At 42.5% G+C, this 12,346-nt stretch overlaps 1 protein-coding gene across 1 annotated transcript; it reads right to left on the bottom strand.

Annotated features, from left to right (window-relative positions):
* Positions 1 to 46: 46 nt before the first annotated feature.
* Positions 47 to 5,637, bottom strand: LOC144014833 (vesicular inhibitory amino acid transporter-like). The gene is made up of 2 exons (XM_077515133.1): positions 4,910 to 5,637; positions 47 to 4,104 (listed from the first exon to the last, which is right to left on the bottom strand). The coding sequence occupies exons 1-2, from the start codon at positions 5,279 to 5,281 to the stop codon at positions 2,917 to 2,919; spliced, it is 1,560 nt and encodes a 519-aa protein (XP_077371259.1). The 5' UTR covers positions 5,282 to 5,637; the 3' UTR covers positions 47 to 2,916.
* Between the last annotated feature and the right edge of the window lie 6,709 nt (positions 5,638 to 12,346).

Raw genomic sequence — 12,346 nt, 5'->3', positions numbered from 1 at the left:
GCAGTCCAAACATAACTTAAGACCCACTATTTAAAAGGAAAACAGATTCACCAGCCATAAAATATTCCGTTTATTTATCGCTTGATTCAACAAATACTCTTTGTCTCACACACCATTATTAGTTGCATTAAATCACGATTGACAGGTTGAACAGGGAGAGATTATCATCCGACAAACACTTTGCATACGACACGAGAAGGATCCACTTGCTTGCACGTTAAAATTCACTCCATCCAGAATGACATTGGAAACATCAAGAAAACAAACAAACCGACGAGCTCTATTGAGGTGGGAAAATAAAAGCACAAAACAAAGTGACAAAAGAGAAGTATTATTCAAACAACTACACAGAAGATCATGATTTTCTTTTTTCATATGTGCATCAACTTGACTGAAGTGTGCATGCCCGTATCCACCACACAGTTCAGTTCACTATTTTTAGTGTTCCTGTTGCCAAAAGCTGTTAAAGGGTACCATAAAATATGGCAATTGGAACTAGACACTTTGTAATGTGTTATCAATTCAATTGGAAGATGACATTCACTGTGCGGTCTTCTTCTTGGCTAACTTTGCTATGATGTCACACTGTTTGGGTAGCTGACATGATTATCAGAAGTAACCTCAAGTGGGAAGAAAATCCAGGAAAATTCAGGATTTATCCTTCCAAACAGTATGAGGTGAACCAAACTGTTCTAAACTTTTAATGGAAATATGGTTTTATATTTGGGCAATGTCCACACAAAAATTTACACACACACACACACACACACACACACACACACACACACACACACACACACACACACACACACACAAAAGGCTTTTTTCGTGCCCACATGCAAACTCTGGCCAGGGTGGCGATGTCCCAGAATGCATTTTTGATCACTTGCATAGAGATAGACAATACCTCACGATGTTATTTGATTTTAAAACAGTAAAATTAACATTATAGCCTCACGTAAATTGGTTTAGTTTTGTGCAACGGCAAGCATACAGGTGGAATATATTTAGAGGTTGTTTAGCATATCATCCACTGCACAATGAAAATTACACATGTCCAAATGTGGCATGTTTTTTGTTTTACCTGAAACCCAATGGTGGAAAAATAATACTTGCAAATTTTGGTTAAAGGATAGAACAGCTCAAATTATTTGGCCCTTATGCCTCTAAAACGGTTACATGTGCCAATAATCAGGCCCAGTTTGAACATCCCACCCATTCATATAGACAATTTAATATAATTTAATTTAATCAATTAAACATATATTTTTTTTTTGTTTGGGTCAATTACTCTCAGTTAGTCATAGCAGGGCCAAGCTCAAAGTTGCCTCTTTCTTCTTTTGTATGTCTGGTTGTCATTTGGCCCGATGCTGCCTCTCACAGGTCAGTCTTGGTACTGCAACAGACGTCACTTGGAGGAGACTCGTGATTGTCGGTAAAGATATCGTTATATGTGTGGAGTGCCATATTGGTTATCTCACGTACACTCCACCACACATAGCAAGCACATTATGGGGTTACTCACGTTTAAAAGGGAAGTCAACCGCCCGAAAAAATCTTGGCAATAATATGTTCTATGCAGCCCCGCTAGTCCAAATATGATATTCTGATTAATATTGCGTGGGTGGAATAGGAGTTAAGCAGAAAACTCCTGCAGCTTTTAATCAATATCAGAAGACGGCCATTTTGCCACTTGCGGTCGAGTGAAAATGACATCACAGTTGCTCAGGTCTCAAATAACAAGCAATCATAGCTCAGCTTCAGGAAACAGGTGAGCTGTGATTGGTCGTTGCCTGAACCCTGAGGAACTGTGATGTCATCTTAAAGGGATACTTGACTCATTGAGCCATTTTTAACTGTAATAAGGTAATATTTTGTCAAGAATTAATGTGATAACATCATTGTTTTTCATGAACAATTAATACCTTTATCAACAAATTTTTCCACTGTGTTGAGGAAACAGGTAACGACCAATTATGGCTTAGTTTGCTGACCAAACCCAGAAAACAGGTGAACTGTGATTGGTCGTTACCTATTTCCTCATCATGGGTGATGTCATCTTCAGTCAACAGAAATTGGAAAACGTGTTTTTAAATGTATTAATTGTACATGCAAAATAATGAAGTTATTAAATTAATTCTGGACAAAATATTAACTTTTTACTGCTGAAAACGGCTCATTGAGTCAAGTATCCCTTTAAGTTGACAGCAAGTGGCAAAATGGCCGCCCCCTAAGATGGATAAAAACAGCTGGGTTTTGCTGCATGATTCATATTCCACAAGATGTAATAATAATCAGAATGTCATTTTTAGATTAGTGAGGTTGCATATAGCATATTATTGTCAAGAAATGTTTCAGGTTGACTTCCCCTTTAAAAAGAAATCAATAATGGCACAACCATAGTGCATAACATTGCATGAGACATCTGCAGTTTCGTGTGCATGAAGAATTGAACTCCACGACTTCTTTCTTTTTCTTCTATTTTTGTGACGCCACCTGCTAGTAAGCATTTACGAGAAGATACTCACCTCCCAGGTATAATCACCCTTGCCACATTCCTTGCCAAGTTGTACATTTAAAACCTCGATTTAATGGCGAATAGACGACAAAGTTAAGTGTGATGCCGGAAAATGGGCGCCTTATTTCAAACCGCAGCCCAAATATGACCACGCACACTTAGTTTGAGCCATGTTTCACTGCCTGACAACTTTGGACACACTCTTCAAGAGGTTGTGTCGTTTCATCCACTTTACCACAGAAGACTATTTTACACCATGATTGTAGAGTTTGTTATTGCACGTTTTCACAAAGGCAAAATTAAAAACATTTCACACACACGTTCCTCCTCGCGGGCTTCTTTGTCGTCATGACCCACAAAGTGGGGAGCGGAGCGGGACGGTGGGGGGGTCAAAGTTCTCAATCTTGGATATTGTACTTGAACGCCTCTATGAGCCCCTCGATGGAGTGGATGAAGCCCGATATGGCGCAAATGCCCCCGATGACGAAAATGGCGACGTCGAAGAAGACGTGGTGCCACAGGAGGTTCCTCCACTGGAGCTTCAGGTGGAAGAGGCTCGGCAGCAGGAAGCAGAGGCCGGCGCCCGTCAGGCTTCCGGTCAGACCCATGAGGAGCGCGAAATGGGGCACGAAGACGGCCATGAGCAGGGTGAAGACCACCAAGCCCACTCGGAGGCCGAGGCCCCACGATTTTAACTGGCCGCCCGGCCCGTAGCAGTCGGGGAACAAGGCCCGCCCGCCGTCTTGGAACAGCGACTTCTCCAGGACCTCGACGGCGGCGAAGAAAGGCAGCGGGTAGGAGAGCAACGCCTTGGCCACCAGGAAGAGGTTGACCACCGCGCGGATGGCGCTGGGCAGGTTATCCGTGATGACCTCCTTGGTGGCGTCGGCCCAGGTCAGGTAGGCCACCAGGGCGAAGAGCCCCTTGAGGACACAGGCGGTGATGTGGGTCCAGTCCATCATGCAGTGGAACTCGCTGGGCTTCTGCATGTTGCCCTCCAGGGACGGGAGGAAGATCTGCGAGGTGTAGCTGAACACGATGATGCCGATGGAGATGGGGAACTTCTTGACGTCAATGTAGAACTTGACCTTCTCCCACGCCCACTCCCGAGCCCTCGAAAGGCAGTAGGCGATCACCAGGACGTTGATGACGAAGTGGGCCAGCGTGCACAGCAGGCTGAACTTGGACACGGCCTTCAGGTTCTTGAGGAAGGCGCAGGGCAGCAAGGCGGCAGTGGCCACCACCGACCACGCCTTCTGCGAGACGGGCAGCCCCGGGAAGCTGTTGTACATCAGGTTGCCGCTCACCACCACGTACAGGATGCACGTCATCACCAGCTCGATGATCTGCGCCACGTTGACCACGTGGCCGCCCAGCGCGGGGAAACGCGGCGCGCAGCACGCGTTGGCCACGTCGACGTAGGAGTCGCGCACGCGTACCCTGATGCCGTCCTCGTTCTCCTCGTAGAGACACGCGATGAGGATCTTGCCCGTGTAGCAGCACACCACCGCGGCGAAGATGATGAGGAAGAGGCCCAGGTAGCCGCCGTGCAGGATGGCGTAGGGCAGGCCGAGGACGAACATGCCCTGCGGACGAGACAAGCGCGGCCGAGCGGTCACGAACCGTGCGTGCAAGCAGCTCCAAACACACTTTACGTAATCTCAACGTGCAGTACGGGAATGACGAACATTAAATATACGCTCAAAAAGCTATAGTTAATTTTGACTTTTTTTTTTTTTTTTTTCGATGAGCCTGTACGATTGACTCTACTTTTTGTGGCTTGTTTTTTTTTATATTCAATCATTGTGCTCTGCATGACCGTGTGTATACAAAATTGGCCCGCTGGGTTGTTGAATTCACTGCTAAAAGGATTTACATAATTACACTTAATCCTCTTGCCAAGATGATTAAATTCCAACCCATGAATTTACCATGGTGTTCCACAATAATAATAATAATAATAATAATAATAATAATAATAATGTGAGCAGGTATTTTAGTAAATGTATCGTGTGTGCATAAGATGAACACCTCATGATGACCGTACATTTTGAGTTACATATAATGCTTCTGAAACATCTCATTATCCTTTTATATTACATTTTGAGTTACATTACACAATGTTCGTCATTATTTTATTTATGCTGATTGGCTGAGCGAAATCACGAAGTGTTGAACGCACACCCATTTTACCAAATATGATTGCAAAAAAAACAACAACAACAACAAAAAACAAAAATCAGATTAATTTCGGGTTGCATCCAATTAAAATGCGTTTCGTAATGGCGTGTTTAACCCTAACTGTGAAATATGTTCAAGGTGACTCCTGCAGGCCTGATAACGCAGCGTGGGAGGGCCCCATTGTCTCTCTCTCTCAAACAAACGACGTACCTGAATGGCGTTGGTGACGTTCCATCCAGCCTCCCAAGACGTGATTTTGGGCTTGTCCTCCTCCAGGGATCCCCCAGTTTTGAGGCCCTGTGGCCTGGGCGCGGTTCCGTCCCTCTGGTAGTGGCTGTCCCCGTCCTCCAGGCCGCACTCTCCGCCCTCGTCGTTCCCCTGGAGGACGTCCATTTGCATACCTTGCCTGTAGTCGTAGTCCAGATCGTCGCATTCTGCAAATCCCACGCCCTCCTCGTCCGTGGCCGCCTGGAAGCCGAGGCGGGCGAATACGCCGCTGACCTTGGCCTGGGACTTGTTGGAGACCGTGTGGGCCGCGTTGGTCAGCTTGTTGGTCAATTTGTGGCGGATCAGGTGAGCCATCTTCTCTGCTCGTTAGATTTAATCCAGAAGACACGGGGGGCCTCGGTGGCGAAGAAATTGATATAGATGCTGGATTATTAGCCTTTTTGGTGGGGGTTCAATTCTCCGGATGCTGCAAAGTCATGCTGTTGTCCTCAAGTCCCAAAACCGACACGCACTCAAAAATCCTCAGCCGCTTCGCCTGGCTCGCTGTTCCATTGTCCATCACCACCTTTTAAAGCTATTTTGTGGTAACAAAAATATGTTCAAATGAAAAGATGTCCTCATTTGTCCGAAAAAAAAATAATACAGTATAATAATCAAATATATATTTAAAAAGATGTTGCAGCGCTGATGTGTGACTGCGTCGCAAGAGGACAAGGAGAGAGAGAGAGAGAGAGAGAGAGAGAGAGAGAGAGAGAGAGAGAGAGAGAGAGAGAGAGAGAGAGAGAGAGAGAGAGAGAGAGAGAGAGAGAGAGAGAGAGAGAGAGAGAGAGAGAGAGAGATCAGAGAGGAGGGGGTGGTCAGGTCAGTCACGACAAATCACGTGGGGAGTAAAGAAAAAAAACGTAGTTGTCACTGTTGGACCAACAAGAGACATATTTGAATGGATGAGTGAATAAAAAAAAAATCGTGTCATCTCGGCCAGGTCTATTCTATTCTATTCTATTCTATTCTATTCTATATTGTAAATGAGCATCATTAATCCGATGGCATGCATTGAAATGGCTGTGGCAACGACATATTTTATTTCCCAAATTTCATTCAACATTGTCTTGATTCTATATTTGTATAGTCTACATTTACTGTAATGTGCAGTTGTGCACGATTTAACAAATTTCATAATTTGTGAAATCGACATTTTTAGTAAATATGACGTTTGATCGAAAGGTATAGTCTATTGTATATTGTTTTCTTTATTGCTAAAAATACAAATTAAATAAATGTGTTTGCCATATTACGGTTTTATAGACCTACATAAATTTTAATTCTATTTTATGCCTAAAACTCGATCGTTTTTTCTTTCGGTAGTTCTTTCTAGCCAACTCGCCCCCATTTCCGTTCAATGCTTAATAAACCCAAAACAAAGACTTCGTTTGCTCATGCGTGCACTCTGCATCTTGTTAATTTAAACATCTTGGTTCCAGATGAGCAGCATGCAGCAGCAGCAGCAGACTGCGAGGATGCAACTCGTTGCTGATATGATGAACGTGGCCTGCAGCGAAAGCACCGTGGACAGCTCCCACCCGCGCTCACGCACGCACACGGACAATATACTGCAACCTATTCTACATTTTACCAAGCCTACTTTTTATATTTGGTGCATTTCTTCGCATGGGCTACGCTTCAATATGCAAATTTAATTGGCGAGTGTAGGCCAATAATATTTGAGTACCAGTTGCACCGTGACAAGGCTGGGCATTTTTATTTTTTATTTTTAGTTTGCTCAATAAACAAAACTAAAACTAACTAAACTAAATAAATAGGCCTATCGAAGTTTATAAAATGGGGGATGGAACACAAAGGAATTCATTTTGTGCACGTGCGTTTTTAAGCTGAGAAATAACAATCAAAATTTACCAGCACTATACCGAAAAATGAAAAAAAATAAAATAGTCACACGGTGGAGGACGTAACTAAATGTAGTAAGCAGCCAGAGGATAAGAGAAAATTGTGCATATTTTCATGCTTGGCTTGCATGCATTGGCTTGTGTGTGTGCATGGCCCAGCTGCTATATGTGGTCATGATGATGTTGATTCGTGTTAGTGTGTCACCCACGTCTGGAGCTATGTGCACGCCTGCGTGCGCGTGTGTGCTGAGGAGATATAGGGAGAGTCCTCCAGGCATTTCCACCCTCCCCCCTCCCTTCACCATCACATCATGCACAAAACTGGATCGGCTGCAAATGTCACATATACGCGCAGCAATGTCAAAAATAAATAAATAAATATGATATTTGGATAAATTAAAAACAAGTAACTTGCACAACTGTTAATCGAATAGGCTTGCCGCGTTTTTACTATTATATATCATCTAGAAAATATGAATTAAGATATTAAAATCCATTGAAATTTTCTTCTTCTTCTTCTTCTTCTTCTTCTTCTTCTTCTTCTTCTTCTTCTTCTTCATGATTTTTTTCGGACATGCATCAATTATTTGTGCCTTTTTTTCTTCTGGAAATGTTTTTTAAATTGGTTAACAGGGCGACCGATTTACCTTATATCGCCACAAAAAAAGGATTAATTGTACGCCATATATGAGCTTGTGCGCACACGCGCGCGTGTGTGGGGGCCTGATACGGAGGGGCTTAGTTGCATCTTAACACTGCTGACTGGCAGCATTAATCTCTGATAGTTGCCATGGTCACAGTAATTGGAAAGGGTGTGCGAACGCGTGTGTTGATATTTCATTGAGACGTAATTCTCTCATCATTTCCCCCAGTCTTGATATTTTAAATGTATTTTAAAGTTAAATTAATACAAATGAAAATGAACATGAGTAAAATATCAACATTTAATTTCTCAATTTTCTCTCATACAAATACATTTATGTGTGCAGCCTTTAAAAAGATTTGCAGAATGTCCAATACAAGGCGTATACATGTTTCAACATAGAGAAACATTATGATATAAATGCACGGATAGTGGCAGGTGCACAAACACATGAATTACCCTTTGGGCCAAAAAAGGAAGTCCAAGGCTCAAAGGGCCACAGAGTGAAGAAAGCTGTGGTGACAGACTCGGTTGCAAGGGGGTGTAAGAATGAGTGTGTGCGTGTGATGGAGGCATGGAGGTTAAAGTGTGTGCGTGTATGAGCGTGTGGGTTCACAGTGATGACAGGGTGTGGAGGAAAGTCACGGAGGTTGAAGGGGAGGTGGTGGTGGATCTGCAGCGTGGCAGCATATCAAAAGTGCCCTTAGCCAAAACTTCAAGTCCGCCCACATTTTTTAAATCACAGATGACATATTGGGGTTCACTTTAATTTGTTGTTCTGTTTATTGTGAGGGGGAAAAAAAACATCCCTTGATTATGTCGATCCATCCAAACATGGATTGAGGTGATTCCATGGTAGCATCCACTCTGGTCAACAGCCAATCGCAGAGCATGAACAAGCATTCAACCGACAATTTAGAGTTTCCAGTATCGACGCCTTAATTCTTCGCCAAAGACATTTTTTAAGATTGTTCAGGAACAGTGTTGCCACAGTTACCTTGAAAAAGTAACTTAGTTACTTTACTGATTACTTGGTTTTAAAAGTAACTAAATTGCGTTACTGATTACTTGATTTTAAAAGTAACTAAGTTAGATTAAAAGTTACTTTTTTAGTTACTTTCAGCAGCTGCCGATAACACCATCTCAACATAAAAATAATGCGGTAGAAACAGAGTTCCAAATACTTTATTGAAAGTGCATTTTTAACATGAAAATAAAGTTTTTTTTTAATGAAAAACAAAATAGGCAGTCTCTCTTGACTTCTTGTAACGTAAATACTTTTTATAAAACAAAAAATAAAAATCTATCCAGGTTGAAAATGAAAATCCCCTTAATTCCTCTATTGTTTGTTCCGCTATTCCAGTGTGTACACTTGAGTCGACTCGTGCATGCTGAAAACTAGGGGTGGGAATCTCTGAAATGAGGCCGATTTGATATGTATCTCGATACACAGGTTGCGATTCGATTGAAAAACGATTATCTTTCAGAACAGAACGGTTCGATTAAGTTTGGGAACGATACAATTTTCGATTCGATACGATTCATTTCAATATTTAAAACTTATGGTGATATTTGTTGCTTGTAAACATTAATCTTAAAACACCACAAATTTTTACAGTATCTACAAATGTGTTAAAAAAGAACAACAAATATGTCTTCTATATTTTTATATTTTGAATCAATTATTTAAATATACCGCAACAAAGGGCTGGGCGATATGACTGAAAAATGTATCAGTTTAAATATTTATTAGTAGTTCTTGACAGTTATAATTGTTTTTTTTTTCCTCTTCAAAATAAGGATCAGGAAAACAAAAGGTTGATAATTTAATGTTAAATATAAATATTTAACCTTTAGACAGACACCAACACAATTAAACGGAATATGTGCACATTGTGAAGTATTTCAGAAACATAAATTTAAGACATGAAATAAACCTACCGTCCAGCCAAAAGAAATATGAAGCCACCTTATGGAACAATAAATCTATCAAACACATTTTAACCACTTAATATATGCAAAAATATTTCCAAAAGTTCATTTCCCTTTTCAATCAACAATTTTTGTTTTTAACAATTTTTGTTTTTCTTTTGCCATCTCATTCATTTTTGGTTAATGTATGACATCTTTTTTGTTTTTTTTAATCTGAGACACGATGATGACCACAGAATCACTACTGTTTATATTTTGTTTTTTGGGCTGTCGTTCATTTTGAGTTTGATGACGTAATCGCGGGCACGTCTCAGTTCTCCTATCTGCTGCTCATGGTCCATAATGTACACTTTTTTTTTGTTGCGTTGTGTGCCTGTTGGTTAATAAAACTAGTAGTAAAAGTATCATCACTTTTGTTTTGAATGTGCAAACCATTCACGACCAGACCATGGCTGAATTCAGTGTGGTGATCAATAACTTCCGCCTCATCTTCGTAGTTAGCAGCAGTTGTTTGTGACTGTTACAACAGTGAGATATTTTGCCTTCTTCATGAAAATGTGGAGTAATGGATTGAATCTCTGGACAGTAACTTTAATCAGACTACTTTGTAGAACAAAGTAACGCGTTAGACTACTAGTTACTTTGGAAAGCAATTTTTTTGAGTAACGCGTTACCGGCAACACTGTTCAGGAAACACACAAAACAATGAACTGTTTGCATCACGAGGAGATGATTTAAGCAAAATAATAATAATAATAATTTTTTTGGGGAAAAAAAGAGGGTGACGATATGCATGTTTTTGCAATGTGGCGGGTACTCCGGTCTCCTCCCACATTCCAAAGACTTGCATGGCAGGTTAATTGGGTGCTCCGAATTGTCCCTAGGTGTGTTTGTGAGTGTGGATGGTTGTTTGTCTCTGTGTGCCCTGCGATTGGCTGGCAACCAGTCCAGGGTGTCCCCCGCCTACTGCTCAGAGCCAGCTGAGATAGGCGCCAGCACCCCCCGCGACCCTTGTGAGGAATAAGCGGTCAAGGAAATGGATGGATGGATGGATGGATGGATGGATGGATGGATGGATGGATGGATGGATGGATGGATGGATGGATGGATGGATGGATGGATGGACGAAGCTATAAGGAAAAGCTACACAAGCATAGGGAGAGGCCAGAGCTGAGATTCAAACCTTGAACCTCAGACTGTGAGGCAGATGTGCCTGATTTGCCTTCAATATAACAATATATATATATATATATATATATATAGTCCGGGGTGTAACCTGCCTACTGCCCAAGGCCAGCTGAGATAGGCGCCAGCAACCCCCGCGACCCTTGTGAGGAATAAGCGGTCAAGAAAATGGATGGATGGATGGATGGATGGATGGATGGAGATATGGGCGGCACGGTAGTCGAGTGGTTAGCACGTCCGCTTCCCAGTTCTGAGGTCTCCGGTTCGAGTCCAGGCTTGGACCTTCCTGGGTGGAGTTTGCATGTTCTCCCCGTGCCCGCGTGGGTCTTTTCCGGGTACTCCGGTCTCCTCCCACATTCCAAAGACATGCATGGCAGGTTAATTGGGCGCTCCGAATTGTCCCTAGGTGTGTGTGTGACTGTGGATGGTTGTTCGTCTCTGTGTGCCCTGAGATTGGTTGGCAACCAGTCCAGGGTGTCCCCCGCCTACTGCCCAGAGCCAGCTGAGGTAGGCGCCAGCAGCCCCCGCGACCCTTGTGAGGAATAAGCGGTCAAGAAAATGGATGGATGGATGGATATATATATATATATATATATATAAATATTTTACTGAGAAGTGCACCATGTTTGTTGTTTTTGTGTGCAACATCCGCCATCTTTGTTTGTGGATACTGTGTTGTATCAGCTGTCGTCGTGTTTGTGGAAATGCCAGCCTTTTTTTTTTTTTTGGTGAATTGAGTGCAAAATGTTCCCATTTGTGAATTCTGTTGCAGCGTTCAGTTCTCCCTCATCCCTCACTCCTTCGCATGCCTCGTTGGAGACCTCTCCTTTTGTGCATCTACAAAATGGAGGCGTCGCAATCTCGCCAATCTGTACGGGCACTCATGTCAGACCTTCGAGGGGTGTAGGCTACCCCAGTTTTGTGTGTGTGCGTGCAGAGAGAGAGAGAAAGAGAGAGAGAGAGAGAGAGGAGAGAGAGAGAGAGAGAGAGAGAGAGAGAGAGAGAGAGAGAGAGAGAGAGAGAGAGAGAGAGAGAGAGAGAGATGTTGTATATGCAACGAGAGGAGAGAAATTAAGCATGTTTTGTGTCCGTATGAGTCTATTGGTCATGTAAGCGAGTATGTTTGTGTGTGTGAATTTGAGAGGGTGAGTTGACCCAGATCTGCTTATTAGCATCAGGAAGGAGGGGGGTGCAGCAGTCACTTAGAGCTTTGTGCCTGAGCAGTGAACTGTGCTCATGTTTTGGTGACACACCATCATACAGTATCTCTTCACCACACACACACACACGAGCGCGCACACACACTTTTCCTGCCTCCATCATCTTTCATCTCCTACCCTCAAATGACAGCGCTATCAAGGAAAAATAACTGAACAACACGATTTACTGTATTTGTGACTTCTTGTCATTCAAGAGCCCGAAGGTGATTCAAATGATCAGCTCATCATCAAGCTCTGTTCACTGAATCAGATGTGTTGGAGTAGGGAAACCTAAAAAAACCTGCAGGACTCTGACTCTCGAGGGCTGGACTTTGACAACCGTGGTGTAAATGAAGCATTTGCATTGAGTTCTATTGATGAAATATCAGAAATGCCCGGATGTTACGAATTGTCAATAGCCCCGGTGTAGCACCATCCCAATTTCGCACCTTAGACCAATCTGAATGGGAAAAAAAGGACCAATGTGTTGTGCCTTCTGCTACACTCTAAAAATTGATTAGTTAAATTTTTTTTTTACCAATATTGGCTTGATTAA

This window comes from Festucalex cinctus, chromosome 2 (genome assembly GCF_051991245.1).
Source record: "Festucalex cinctus isolate MCC-2025b chromosome 2, RoL_Fcin_1.0, whole genome shotgun sequence".
Classification (NCBI taxonomy): domain Eukaryota; kingdom Metazoa; phylum Chordata; class Actinopteri; order Syngnathiformes; family Syngnathidae; genus Festucalex; species Festucalex cinctus.
The sequence above is the reverse complement of the archived record's forward strand: the minus strand, read 5'-3'. Positions and strand labels throughout refer to the sequence as shown.

Excerpts from the sequence above, each read along its gene's own strand:
- LOC144014833 (XM_077515133.1), bottom strand. The coding sequence starts at position 5,281 with ATGGCTCACCTGATCCGCCACAAATTGACCAACAAGCTGACCAACGCG. Across the intron at positions 4,105-4,909 it reads ACGTCACCAACGCCATTCAG|GGCATGTTCGTCCTCGGCCT; the intron begins GTACGTCGTTTG and ends TCTCGTCCGCAG.